The sequence below is a fragment of the Brachyhypopomus gauderio genome, chromosome 15, assembly GCF_052324685.1.
Source record: "Brachyhypopomus gauderio isolate BG-103 chromosome 15, BGAUD_0.2, whole genome shotgun sequence".
In the NCBI taxonomy this organism is placed as follows: domain Eukaryota; kingdom Metazoa; phylum Chordata; class Actinopteri; order Gymnotiformes; family Hypopomidae; genus Brachyhypopomus; species Brachyhypopomus gauderio.
The window spans coordinates 5,244,923-5,260,220 of NC_135225.1; the positions used below are offsets into that span (position 1 = coordinate 5,244,923).

Sequence of the window (15,298 nt, forward strand, 5' to 3'; positions counted from 1 at the left end):
AAGTTTATACTCCCTTATCGCCATTATTCTCTTATGGCTCAAGTCTCTATCCTAACTATATTCTGAAAACCACAATACAAGACCAAGAGATGGATGTATCAAGAGATGGATGCTCTTTTCCAGAAACGTCCCAAAACACTAATGCATTCTTGTCTTGAAATTCTGAATCCTTTTTCTTTTCTTTCATGTTTTTTTTGTGTGGATGGGGGAGGGGGCGTAGGAGGAGGGTTGTATTAAGACCGAGGTGAGTCATGTCTGTTGCTCCTAACCATCAGCATACACTCACAGAGCAGTAATTCTATCACTCCCCCAGGCAAGCAGGGAACTGTTGCATTACCACGGAGCGCCGCTAGGGTGAACAGTGTCATCATTTATGCAGAGAGCAGGTCAGTCAGGGACTGAGAATCAGAGATGGAGATTACCCCCTCTCCCCCCTCACCACACACTCACACACACACACACACACACACACACACACACACACACACACACACACACACACACACACACACACACACACACACACACACACAGTTTTACTACCTAATAAGCTGATGTCTGCCGTTCACTTTTGCTTGGATTATGTTGAGTAAATATTGGCCAACACTACCACGATCATTGTTAACGCAATGATATAATGATTAAGAATTTCCTCTCCTCAGTTCATAAACATAAACATAACATGAATTCTAAAAAAATCTAAATTGCTCAAAACCTTAAAACCATGTTGATAAAATAAAACTAAAAGATCTATGGTCGAGATTAACTTTAGCCTACACAGTTTACAATACTCGAGTTTCACTCTGCTACGTCATCCGTTTGATCACGTGACGCGCACAAAGAGCGAAAGAGTGAAACACGTTACACGTGAGGACCTCAAGTGAAATCTCACGTTAGTTGCGATGCGCGTCTTTCCCAACATGAACAGGTTATTAGAGTATCAGCAGTGATCCCTTTCGCTCAAGATTTCCTGGCTAAAGTGCCGGGGCGGAGGAGGAGCTGTGATTGGTCTCTGGATGAGAGATCATCACCGGTTATTAGGAGGTTCTGTGGATCCGAACCGGCACCGTGCGTCTGGGCACCGTGTCCCCTTAGAGCCTTAAAGCCTGGACAGCTTTCCTCTATTTTACACTGGGACCCTTTATTAATTAAACCAAACCGTTATTGTAACGTCAGGTGAAATCTGACCGTCTACACGTCTTGGTTTCAGGATTAAAGTTTTGTGCACATCAAAATGAGTGATTTGGAGGAAGACTTCGCCAAAATTTTAATGCTGAAAGAGGAGAGGATACGGGACTTGGAGAGACGCTTGACCGAGCGGGACCAGGAGATACACGAACTGAAGAGGAAACTGCACAAATGTCAGTCCGTGTTACCGAGTGCACAAATGATCGGACCCAGGACGCGGCGTGCGCAGGGGATATCAGCCGAACCCCAGACCCACCAGGACCTGGCAACACAAACATTTCGGAAATATGCTAAATCTGACAGGTGAGGAATAATTTAGGCGATACGTTTGATTATAGACAATTATTATTGTTCGTGGTTGATAGTTGTGCCCGATGAGATCTGTCACATTTTAAAGCTTTGATATCAAAGCACTTCAAAGCTTTGATGTGGAACATGAAAACACAAACAAACGTGAGGATGTGCAACTAAATTGCTGTTGACAGTTTTGTCATCCTTTGTGCAAGATGGGTTTGGGGCACATGAATGGAGCAGCGATCTCGTTCGTAGGGATGATGACCGCGCATCTTTCTGTAGAAGAGAAAAGAAGAGAGGAAGAAAGAGAGTTTATAATTGATCCGATCCATCACCGCGTTCCCAGCGGGCGGCCAGCACAGGAAGCTTCGTACATTATCGGCTTTTAGGGTCTAAACGTGCAGCGCCCAAGTGCCTGTCTGAGGATATTTAATACGCCATTAGAAAGTGCTTTGACCATATGTCTCTCTCCGTTTCTGGCCAGATTATCCTGATCATAAGGGGCGTTTTTTTTTCTTTTGTAATTGAACTTTGCATGAATATTCATTTGATTGATAAATCTGAAACTTTGGTTATTAGAATATCAGTGAAATGTAATGACACTGGGTATGAAATACATATGAACTTAAATGTGGCTAGGTCAGTCTCTGCCATAGGTAACTTGCTATTTTAAAACAGAAACTAGCCTACCTTAAATTTTCTTAAACTTTAAAAAAAGTATTTATTGAAACACTATTGGATTCGACACAAAGCAAAACAAATTGTTATTTAGAAACTGATGACTTGTGATAACTGGAACTTTAAACTAAATTATTCCGCTAATCGCCGCAGATCTATAGATATCCACACATTAATATCATAACAGCTTCAAATGACCAAAGTCCTAAATAAAGACAGAATTTCATGCAGATGACCTGACACTAAATGCAGAATTTACTAGCAAATAACCGTGACATAATGGTAGTTTAACGCTCCAAAGCGACTCATTGAGCCCCAAGCGTGCCTGTTATTATATTTTTGATTAATAACACACACCACATGAGGGCAGCATCCCACAAAATACCGTTTCTGTTTACTCAGAACAAATAGGCAGTTTTGTGATTTTGTTTACGTTTTAAGTGCGTTAAAAGACACTTCCAGAGTATTTCAGAATGTGAAAGATAAAATAAATATTTCACAAATTGTATAGTTCGTTATCACTACTGCAGGCGTCCCAGGTGCAGCGTAAACTGAAGAAAATGTAAACAAATTTACTGTTACTTGTGCTGGTCCTATAATCAAATATTGACCTGTTCAGGTAAATTATCCAAAGGATATTATTATTACTATTCCTTTGTTAAAGTACTCTAGTAATGTGACGTGGTTTGAGGCACAAAAGTCTTTAGTTCAAATATATTTAGGATTTCAGATATGCTCATTGCCTATAACTGAAATAACATGTTAAGGATAGCATGACTTTGGTTAGTTTAATAGGATTTCTCTCACACAAAGCCAGATTGACTCAACCATATTGTTAACCTCATAAAACTCAAGCCCCAATGTGATTGATGACATCCACCAGATTTCACAAGATAGGCCGATAAATAAGTCTGACTAAGAACTGTGTAAGCATCGTAGAAAATGTGAGGACTCACAGTTGCAAAAACAGGGTTGTAACATGTTTGAGAAACACCTACAGACATAGTATGAGTTTTCTCAAAAATACCTCTAAAAGTTTACTAAAGCCAGCGGGGAAATGCTCTTTGATAGAGAGCATGACCTCACTGGTTTGACTTGACTCATGCAATGAGCCAGTGGTGTGTAGAAGCAAATGTTGGCTTTAGGGCTAATTTAAAAAATGTAAAAATCAGTGGAGGGATGAAACTCGCTAGTCACCTAATGGGAATCCAGATGTTATGATCTCTTTATGAATCACGCTATCAAACTAAAAGTGAAACAGAGAGAAAGAAATAGTGCGAGAGAGAGAGAGAGAGAGAGAGAGAGAGAGAGAGAGAGAGAGAGAGAAAGAGAGAGAGAGATGTGTGAGGGTTATTTAATAAAAACAGACAAATATTAGATGCATTTTGTTTCACAAGCAATTCCTGTTAAGCTATGGCCTGTGTTGGTTGCTGTGGTATTTTGGAAATGGATTTGTTGAGACCATTGACAATACTTCTGGTTAGATGTCATGAAATCCCTCAGGTTCCCAGGCCCACTCATGGGTTGTACTTGGTACATTTTTGAATTTCCCCTGCACTATCCCACCAAATCCAACTTACCGGGTTTTCAACGTCTCGTGAGCCAAGTTAGATATGATAGGACACCACAAATATGTGCAAGTGCCCCGGGTCACCAGCACTGTGATAGCCAGTGAATAACTGTCTGCCAAGTCGCACAGTGTTGGAGATTCAAATGTCTTTTGTGATTCGCTGGAAGATTTCCTAAGCATCGTTCAGAAATATGGGCCAATCAGAATCACTGACCACTCAGAGCAGAACATGAAGTGCTTAACGGTTCCACATGACCATGTAGATGAGGCAATTGGCTGATTAGTTGCTTAGCAACGGAGAAAAGAGAGATTTTGTCATCATTCATCCCTACTGAGAACCCAGGAAGTCTGAAGTGCTGTCCGAAAGAATGTCTTCCTCGTGGAGATGCTGCTGTGTGTCCACTTGGCAGTGGTGCAGGAGGTCAGAGACAAAATGTGGCCTGTTATGGGCCTATGGCACCAGAGAACAGCAACACTCATCAAGTTACAGCAGATCCCCTTACCATCGATCCACAGAGGAAGAGCCACGCAGGAAGAGTTTATAGAGGTGAAATTTAAAGCCTGTCTCAGGGCGAGGTCCTCTGAAGGACACACAGAGAGAGAGAGAGAGAGAGAGAGAGAGAGAGAGAGAGAGAGAGAGAGAGAGAGAGAGAGAGAGAGAGAGAGAGAGAGAGAGAAGAGAAGAAAGGAGAAAAGATGGATTTGCTGAAAAGTGTCCAGATGAAACCAGTCATGTTCAGCTATTTAAAGATCTTTTTTTTTAAACCTAATCCTTTCCCCCCAATAATCTTATCAAAGACGGGTATGAAAACAGAGCCTTTCAAACATGAAGCCACAGATAAGAGTTGTTCTTAAGTACACACCATTTTTACTGCTTAATCTACAGGAAACACTGTAAGTAAAAGTTAGCTAAACAGTGCAATTAAGTATAAGTTATCTTTCATTACCACTCACACAGAGAATGCAGTAAGTTCAGATATACAATAATAGCTTAACCTTATAAACGATTTCCATTTAGTGATTCTTAAGTCAAATGTATTTATTTCAGATCAGATAGACGTCCCTTGACACAGTTTCCGTAGGCTGTACTTTTCCCCTCTTGCTGTGTGTGACGCAAAAAAATTAAAAATAAAAATCTTAACCTAAATAGCTTGCAGTCCAGTGATCTTAGGGACCAAAGCTCAAAACGGTTTTTTGCCTGTGTGAGTTTGTGTTCATGTGCACATGCGTGTTGCAATTACTTTATAATGCTTATTTTTATCTCTTAATTTAATTCCCGGTCAATAGAACCAATTAGGACAAAGAATTCACAAAACCTTTACAGCACATATATTTTAGATTTCCGGGATTAAACAAGAAAAACTTTTACCACAAACGGGAACTAGCGAGCAGTCTCTACTGTGAACACCAGAGGGCGCCTTTGGACCTTGTTAAGGTACTGGGCTGCTACACTTAAGACAGACAGTACTCTCATTTCACTACGACAAAATCCCTGAACAGGATATCCCCACACCCTTGAGGCATTTTAATGCTCTCAGAAATCTTGTTTAATCAACGCTAAAACAATACGCTTCATTCCAAATATTCACAGCGATTGTTGAACCTGTTGATCTGATGTTAATCTAGTCTGTCGTTGCCACATGTATTGCACATTTTTAAGATTGCTCGAACATCTCGGTACATTCAGCAAATGATTTAATTAAAATGAGCTCGTCTGATTTTATTATAAGTTTGATCATTCAGGCTGCAAAATGCAGCAGCATTAAAACAACGCGAGCCTTTGCTAATAGGTTGTATAAAATCGGCCAATGATGTATCTTAGAAAGTGTGGGATGTGAAGGATTCCTGTGCGTGTGGGGTCCAGTGTTGAGGGGCCACGCGCAGTCTGCGCGAGGATTCCAGATTGTGCAGGACGGGTCCGCGCGCCCTGCGCTCTTCCTCTCGCGCCACAGTACGACTCGCACACACGACGGCAACACTCGGTCCGCTGTTGAAGAGGCTGTCGGATAACTGTACTCTCTTTTGAGAAATACGTGGGTTTTACGAAGTACAGAACACCGAACGAGGTGCTGGGGAAAGTTTGAAAAGTTCCTCGGAGAGAGAGAGAGTGTGTGTGTGTGTGTGCCATGGGTACTTTACGGGACCTGCAGTACGCGTTACAGGAGAAGATTGAGGAGCTGAGACAGAGAGACGCGCTCATTGACGAACTAGAGCTCGAACTGGACCAGAAAGACGAACTCATTCAAAAACTACAAAACGAGCTGGATAAGTACCGCTCGGTGATTCGACCGGCCACACAACAGGTCCACAAACAGACCGAGCTACAGGAGCAACAGCGCACCAAGAGACAGGCTATCTCCGCCGAACCGACCGCCTTCGACTTCCAGGAGCTGAGCCACGTAACGCTGCCCTTCTACCCCAAGAGCCCACAGTAGGTTCTGGTTCTGGTTCAGCGCCTTTACACACTACACTTGGACCTTTAGGGGTTTGTCAACGTCTTGTACAAGTAGAGGAAGTAGAAGGTTACACTGTATTGTAGAATATGTACTTTTGGGTTCATCGGTCCAGTTCATGTAAGCAGCGTTCTGTTAAACACACACGGTGAAGACAGAACCTGGTGCTGAAACCACACTGTGTACTGAACAAACACACCAACACACACATTAAAACCAGTTTATACTAAAATTCAACGAAGTTAAAATGAACCTTCAATAATCTTTCATTGCACAGTATTGCAAGCTGAAGCAGAACACAGCTGGATGTAGCTGTACAGAGATGTTCAGTGGGCAATCATTAACAAACTCAGTTCATCCAAACAAGGTGTATTGCGTGATTGTGTTTCTTTAATTAACTCACATAGTTGGGTTTGGGATGACAGTTTAGCTACACAAGAAAGACTTTTCTTTCTATAACAGTTAATTTAGCCTCCCAACACTCTACAGCTAACATACCAGAAATGACCAATCTATCAATATTATTGAGTATTGCAGCCTGCATTTTCCTGGTTACCAAAGCTCTTGAATAGACCTGTATCTGCCTTGTTTTGAAGATATAGATCATTTGCTTATCAAACACTGAGTGGAGTTTGCGTCATGCTGTCCAGAACGCTGCCTGCTTCACTCACCTGTTGCCCCGCACTCATTCTGAACGGGTGTCCTTCAGTTTGCATCCACCAGATGGGTAACAGTCAGGGCTTTGTCTTGTGGTTATTTGCATGGCGCTGATCAACTGACAGGCTCTGTTTGCTCTAGCCTGTCGTCACTTAACTCTGTTCTGAACCTCCTTTCAGTCATTTCTCAAATTTCTTGTACAATGACTCTTTTAAAATTTAGCTAGATGCCCTTTTCCAGTCAATGTCATTATGAGTCATTACACATTGATGTAAAACTTTGCGAACAGATTAAGTCAGACTGTTGAATTCGGCCTGTAGTAGAAATCGGGAGTGTGTTTCTGGTGATTCACCTATTGCCCATAGAGTTTATCTGAGCAAACTGTGTGTGTACCGTTTGTTTTTGCTTCACTTGTCTGTGATTGGCAGGCATCCTTGGAAGAAACATCACACGCTCCGCTTTTGACCTGGTTGTTTTTTTGCACAGTAAATATATGAATCAGCTGCTTTTTTCCCCACAAGAATGATGCAGGAGAACTTCCTGTCAGGTATTCCATATATTGACCAACAAGCTTGCAGTCAACAGATTTCACACTGTTATGAAATCTGAAATCTGAAAGTGTGATGCAATTTTTGAATGTGATCAATTTCTAATGATAGTCAGATGGAGTTTTTCAGTCTGTATTTATGCAGAATTCAGTTGGTAAAATTTCTTCTGTTGGATTATCAGCAATATCAGACTTGTGTTCCTGGTTTCTGAACTATGCCACTCCCTTGCTGGGCCATTGGCATGACTTCATGCCATGACCGTCTATTTTGCCTTCTGTAGAAGTCAGATCAAAGAGAATAAATAAAAGAATTAAAGGAGAGTTCAATTGATCTACTTCTAAAAGCAAACGGTGTCTTTTAGCTCGATTTAGAACAAGACCAGTTCAGCCATGTTCTTTTTTTCCACTGGGTTTCATCTTTAGCTTCGCAAATGCAAAATTTATTCTGCTGTCTCTTTTTTTTCCTAAACAGAGAAGCAATGTTTGAAAATGTGGGTTTCTTGAGATACATGCGCTTGTCATAGCCAGGAATGCACATTTGTCATAGCCTGAGACATGCGTAGTCCACAATGTGCATGCATGAACTACAGTTTGGGAGCATGCACTGGTCCACTGGTCCACTGGTCATGCTCTTTTTCAGTGTGTAGGTAAGGAAAGGATGGTACAGACGGATGGTAGTCACCCAGTTTTCGGTACTAGCAGGTGTCAAATTTCCATGTACTCTCAGTCACACTGTCCTGCCTCTTTCTCTCTGTCAACATTTTATCTCTGTCTTAGCTTCCTTATCTTTAACGCTCCTTTACTACTCCTTTTAAGGGCGGTAGACTGTGCTTGGTCCAGTAGACCTACAGGATGAATCTATTCTTACTAGGGGAAAGAAGTTAAAACACAAGTCAAACAGAGGGAGAAGTATAGAAGACGTTACAGAGGGCAGAGTAATGCGCCAGGGATCATCTGTAATAAATGAGGCTGATTCGGTGCTTCTCATCTGGGTATAAATCTGCCAGCCCTCCCGATGGACCTTTCTGAGCAGTTTGCTCCATGTAACACTTACACTGTGGCATCAAAACTCTTAAAGTGAAAGATAAACATTTTTCTGGCCAATAGCCACAGATGTTTTGCCGAAAGGGTTAGGGTTAGGGTTAAGATAATACCACCTAACATGAACCACTCTGTCTGAGTCTTATATTTGCAAACATTTGAAGTGTCAAATGTATAGCAATCCATCTGTACATGTGCTTGTGAAGGTCAGAGGCACTTCATCGTACAGTACATATAAATGTATGCAGAAGTTGCTCTATAGTGCAATGTGATGTTGGTTTATTTGTAGGGTCTGGGTGTATCCTGGATAGCAAACTGAGTAAAAATAGACATATTACCTTTTGGAGTATAGTCCTACTGCAAATAACTTATAATAGCTGACTGTGTTATTTTTTCCATATCATTGTCTGCGTTTGTATACATAGACACAATCAACATAAATCTTTTAGAAACACCTTGTAGGTGTACAGTTAGAGTATAGCCATACACATTTTGTGTAAGCCGTAGGTACCATAGGAGTGTTGTGCTCTTTTAGACCACATATATAACATATGGCAAATGTGCTTTGTTAGCCCACATGTGGAACATGTGACAAGCTACATGTGTCGGTGCGGAAGTCACACGGAGGAAACGGAGAGTTTGACAAAGGACTGCTTTCCTTCACATAGAGGCCTGGCTGTAGAATGTAAACAGTGAGTGGTCAACAGGTCAGTTTGTGTGTGTTTTAACATCTAAATCCGACATTTGGCCTGTGTCCAGCACTCCCCGGCCTTGTTTTTGAAAGCCCCAAATGACGGAGGTGCTGTCACCAAGATCGGCTTGGAGAGAAAAGCGTTCAACGTGGCTGTTTGACAGCAGAAATAAGAACAGCCTGTCTGGAACTTTCTTTGGCAGTCGGCCTGTGTTTCATCTGTGCATGTGAACATGGAGAATATTTGTTAAAAATGATTCAGACGTTTCTTGTGTTGAACAATGAAGAGAAACTTGATTCCTCTCACTTAGAAACTTGTAATTATGCATGAAAAATACTGTTAATGTCAAGTATCGTACCTGTAATTTTTACTGACAGTGTTATTCGGAAGTGTCATGTATTTAGTAGCGATGGCAATTGGCAATTAGGCCGATTATAGAAACGCTCGGTTGCATATTGGAGAGAGAAGAAGGAATCTGATATAATGTGTAAGAAGTACAGGATTGTGTGAAGTGCAGCGGGGGCTGTGAGATTTGGTTGTTTTTGTTAGCATGGTGGTTAGTCTAATTTTGAACATGTTTACATTGCAAGTGATCATGGCGCCTTTACATAACAATCTGAAGTGAACTGTGTCCATTAAAATGCATAGAGAACGTGGATGTGTTTTGAGTGCTGTGGGTCCTTATTTCCTTCAAGGTTCCAACGAATCTTAATTAATGCAGTGGTAATGGTAACACTGGTGGTAGGGAGCGACTGCTACTTTTATTAAGGGTTGTTTTGTTAGGAAGTCAATGTAGTTCTGTCTTGATTTTTGGTATGTGTGTATTGCATGTCATTTTAAAGCTTTGTGAGCTTGTGTTTTAAATGGAATAAAAACAGTGTCAATGTCAACTAAAACTGAAACACAAGGCACAAAATGAAAAGTGCTATGAAAATAAGTTTAAAGAGAATGCCTTATTCACAGTCCAAATATGATGTGATGATCAAATATTAAAGCTAGGGAGCGTTTGCTGTCTCCTGAAGTGAAAGGTTGCATTGCATATTCATTGTCTAAGATGTTTTAACATGTCCTGTGTTGATGGCTGTTGCTGTGGAGGGAGATGGTGCATGCAAGTAAGAACTGAAATCTTGTCAAAATATCCTCTATTTTTCTGAGATGGTTTGGATACAAGAGACCACTGAGGCCATGGGTGTGATTCCCAGGCAATACACATATTGGTATACTGGTTGATGTAAGTGGCTCTGATAACATGCTTGACTGGTTGCCTTAGTTTACCTTGCTTTATTTAATGTGTTTTTTTTTTCCGTACAGGTCCAAAGACTTGATCAAAGAGGCCATCTTGGATAATGACTTCATGAAGAACCTGGAGCTGTCTCAGATCCAGGAGATCGTGGACTGTATGTATCCAGTGGAGTACGGGAAGGAGAGTTGCATCATCAAAGAGGGAGATGTGGGCTCTCTCGTCTACGTCATGGAAGGTGAGGGCCACGGAGCCTCCCGTCCTGGTCAACCATGTATCAAGTGTGATGTTCATCAGGATTCATCAAGAGATGTATAGATTTGTAAGAGTAGACGTGTGTTTTTGTGTGCTTATGTACTTATGCGAGGAGTGGTGTCTCGAGTGGGCCCCGTGAATCTGGCATTTATACTATACATGGTGGGTGGTGCTACACCTGTGCACCCACACTTGTGCACCCACACTTGTGCACCCACACATGTGCGTGGAGAGCTGCACGACAACTGAGCTTAACGATCTTCATCACTTAAATAGCGACGATAATGAGTGTGTTTAATGGAGCCAGTCAAGGAGCGCGAGTATCCTGCAGACTCGAGAAGAGAGACGAATGGTGAATGGTTTTCTCATTGATCAGTGCTGTTCTCTCTCGTGCTCGCTGCCCTCACTTTGACTTCTCTTATGCGGTCTTAACGTTGGTACTAACCTCCTCTGATTTTGTTTGGAAAAGCAGTTAATAATTTCTTCGGTCTGATGCTGTCTGTTCTAAGAGAAGGTTGTTGAAGAACAGAAGAGAATCTCGTGCTGTTTGTCCTGAGGCTGAGAGAGATCCTTGTTCCCTTTTCTGTGGTCTACTGGGAAAATAAACACACTCAGATGGATTTAAGGGATGGATTTTTTTTTTGTTGTTTGGGCTAAGGATTTTTTGTTGTGTGTTTGACAAGATGAGCTAATGAGGAAAAAAAGGGAGAGGGAGAGGAAGTGAGAGAAAATTCATTTCAATTTGGTTGAAGTCAAATTGCTATTTGAAAATATTGATGCACAATTTAGAGCACGTCACTTTATTCAGTTGAAATTAGACTGGAGCAGAGAACAAGGAAACACTGCAAATCATGTCCTGACCAGGTTTTGGAGAGAAATGGTCAAATAAGATTACACGAGCTTGAGAAGGAGACAGAGGCAAAGGAAGAGGGGATGGAAAGAGAAAGACGAGAGAATCTCTGGGGACTTTCAAGACTAAAAAAACCACAGTTCACTCCTCTGGTCTGAATTACCAAGAGGTCTGCAAGCAATAGAAGATCCACCATGTGATGTTTCAATGCTCAGATGCTGCCAAGTTCTCTAAAATCTTAAGCTGTTTGCTTGGCCATGTTTGTGATGATCTGCACACAGTAACTGTCATTCATTTCTGATGAAATATGTTGCTTGAAAGGCCCCCTGCTGAAGGACCTGCCCTAATCACAGTAGGAAATGGCTCAATCAAGGTGATTTTATTCATCAGTTTATGTACTGAAGAGCCCCTTTGCACGCTGCTCAGGCATGGACAAGCCCAATTAGAATGTAAACTAGCTCCTGTGGCTATCTGTTCTCAAATCAGTCTGACTTATTTAGATGCAGTGCATGCATGGTTATACACCACAATGGGAAGAGCATGATGAGAGTTGCAGGTAAGATGTTTGAGCCCTGATAACGAGGATACTTTACTGCCATCACAGCCAAGACAGGAATTGCTAGGCTGTTACCGTGCCTCATTAATTTGTGCTAAAGGTGCCCGTCTAATTAGGTCCGATCTGAACGAGGGCTGCTTTGATGGCCTCAGATAATGTCACAGCATGACACACCGGCTTACAAATTGACAGCAGGGCTCGACTGGATCCAGTCGGGCATTAGCGCTGCGCATCTGTCCGGTTACTGAGACGCAGGACGGCTCCAGACAGGCAGACGAGACTGTGTTTATGCGCTCCCGGCTGCTTGTGTGACGAAATGTGGCCTGTGCACCACGTGTTGGGTGTTTCCTCTGAAGCACCGATGTAGGCATCAGGAAGGTGAGTCGCCACAGAGGACTGCTCGTGCCACGCTCAGGACGCTGCGTCCTTATGCAGCTAAAGACAGTGTTCTAGTATTCTGCGTCTTCCTTTAGGTCCACTGTATCTCCAATATGGCCTCTATATTTTGTTGGTATTTAAAGCCTGTGTTCATTACCAGAATATATTTCTACTTGCTGTCTCTTTCTATCCGTCTGTCTCTGTCCGTCTTTCTCTCTCCCTCCTTCTCGTTCTGTAATGAGTGTATTTGGCTTGAGCTATTTCTCCTTAATAGGAGTTAAATTAATGCTTTGGTGGGATTCAAACATTCTGTTTTTAATCACCATGAAAGGACAAACATAAATGATCATTGACAACGCACATGATTTCACTGGAAATTAATATTTTCTTGTCTTCTTGGCTAGATATTCAGTTGAATAATGTGTTCTTTATTCAGATAGTGAATGCAACGTGTCATGCAAGACTGAACTTGAAAACGCTTCATTGTAGTAAACAGAGAATGGAAAATATTATGTTTATAAAGCTCACAAAAAATGGTATGCTGAGATTCCTGGACAGAGATTACATTTAGGGAAGGACGGAGATGCAATTCTGTTATTAAAAGACCCACCAAACATACTGTATATTCTGTGGTGCTGAGGCAGTATCTATTCACTTCAGCATAGTGTTCAGTGCTGTAATATTCCTACAACCATTCTGGAAAGGCCATTACACTCTAAAAAATGATTTCTCAGACTTCCTAGTTGACCATTCACCCACATTTAGAAGTCATACGCACAACCTAAAACACATGTGGCTCGTTCAGACTGTTCCTAATGTAAACTCAGTGCATGGTGGTGAACGTGACACGTTCTCCAGGGAGAGATGTGTTGCACTTTGACTCTAAGAGTCATCATTTCCTGTGTATGGCCTAAATGAGAGGGCAGAGGTCCTGCCACTTATACAGTACAGCTTCCTGTTGTAGTAGAGACAGAGTGCTGTGGGACAGGATGTCCCGAAGCTGAGAAGACCACAGTATTTCACGCACATCTGCTGTATTTCAGGGAGTAATTGAGAGTATTCCTGGAATACATAATGTGTATACATGAATGTATGTAACAAATGCTGCTTATGATCAAACATTTGGCCTTTTTTGAATATAGGTTTCCCTGTATACTTTTGCTTGAATGGTCTGAAAGTATCTGAATTCATATCTCGGTATACTAGTTGAATTGACAGGCCTTTCACATGGAGCTCTTTAATGACAATCCTAAACAGAGAATTGGATTAATTACACAGTTATATATAAGTATAAAATGTTTAATTTGTGGCTGTTCAGAAAATTTGATGTATGGTTATTTTCTTTCATTTGGTCTGTGTTAGAACTGTTCTAACAGAACAGTTGTCACTTTGTTCACAGTTTGATAAGGACATAATGATGTTTTGTGTTTACAATACACTGGTCATTTGTGCAACAGGTTTGAATATTATCTTGACCTATTTAACATAACTTACTTTTTGCTGTGTAACTGTGCTTTGTCTACCATTGAAGCATTTATTTAGAATAATGATAGTGTAGTAATCTTGTTAGATTTTATTGTGTGATGGATAAACACAGTTTCTGCTCAGCGCATGGGTGACCATGGCAGCTTTCCTTATGACACTGCTATCAGATCTGTTCGCTAATGGAATTGCTTACAGAGATAATACTGGATGAGCTCTGTGTGTGTGTGTGTGTGTGTGTGTGTGTGTGTGTGTGTGTGTGTGTGTGTGTGTGTGTGTGTGTGTGTGTGTGTGTGTGAGTGTGTACACGTGAGTGTGTATTCTGGGTGTGTGTATTCTGTAAGTATCTAGTAAAGAGTTTTATTGGTTTGCTAAAGCAGGCATTTAAATGTGGTTTGACTTAAAGGACAGCCAGTGTCTTCTGGGAAATATGGAATAATCTCTGCTAAATGTAGAATTTCCTACCTGTAAGCTCCTGTAGCCAACGATTATGGCCCAATGATTCTTTTAAACAATAATAATAACCTCCCAAATTTCTGTTCTTTTTTATTTGTTTATTCCTCAAATTTCCATCACTTTCCATCCACATTCACTGGAGTCTCTTCCCTGTTCATTCATAATTTGGATACGATCAAACTTCTCATCCACGTGTGGTTCCTGTTCCATACATGGAGGCCATTGTGACAGTAAAGACAACCTCACTGACTCTAATATTGGTGTTGGAGTTTGCATCTGCTTTATCTCCTCAGATCCAGGTGTCACCTCCACAGAGCATGAAACATAGCTGCATGTGCTGAGAGACTTTAGCCTTAACAGCAGCAAGGCTACACCATAGCAGCAAACACATGTATTATGATTTGATTATTATAGTTTTTCTTCTTTAACGTGTGCTAAATTCACGTGAGGTGTAAGTGTGACGTGGCCCTGGGGGATCATTACTGAGCCCTGCGCTTTGTCTGTGTTGCAGATGGGAAGGTGGAGGTGACGAAGGAGGCATTGAAGCTGTGCACCATGGGACCTGGGAAAGTGTTTGGAGAGCTCGCCATCCTTTATAACTGCACCCGGACAGCTACAGTCAAGAGTGAGTGCTCCACCATGCACACACACACACACACACACACACACACACACACACACACACACACACACACACACACACACACACACACGTTTTTTGTGAGGCTTGTGGCTTTCTGCCTGTTATTGTACTATGAGGTGAATGTTTGTTTATTCTTCGATAACATTCTTCTTTGGTGAGATTAAAAAGTCACATGAATGAAAAACAATGTTATTTTATTACCAAGGAAAACAGCTATGTGTAAACCTTGATGGGATCTATGGATTATCATAGGCTTCTGGTTTACAACCTTATTTCTAGTATCAAGATTTTCTAGTATCAAGATGACAGGTAAGATGT

At 41.5% G+C, this 15,298-nt stretch overlaps 1 protein-coding gene across 3 annotated transcripts in view; it reads left to right on the forward strand.

The window, feature by feature from the left end:
• Positions 1 to 938: 938 nt before the first annotated feature.
• LOC143476342 (cGMP-dependent protein kinase 1-like) overlaps positions 939 to 15,298 on the forward strand; it is a 46,862-nt gene continuing 32,502 nt past the window's right edge. For 2 of the 3 annotated variants that reach the window (XM_076974489.1, XM_076974491.1), the window contains exons 1-3: positions 5,610 to 6,161; positions 10,432 to 10,598; positions 14,849 to 14,962. In XM_076974489.1, coding sequence (XP_076830604.1) covers positions 5,857 to 6,161; positions 10,432 to 10,598; positions 14,849 to 14,962 — 586 coding nt within the window. In that variant the 5' untranslated portion in view covers positions 5,610 to 5,856. Of the gene's footprint in view, positions 1,492 to 5,609; positions 6,162 to 10,431; positions 10,599 to 14,848; positions 14,963 to 15,298 lie in introns of those variants that run through there. The other variant, XM_076974490.1, reaches the window with a different exon arrangement.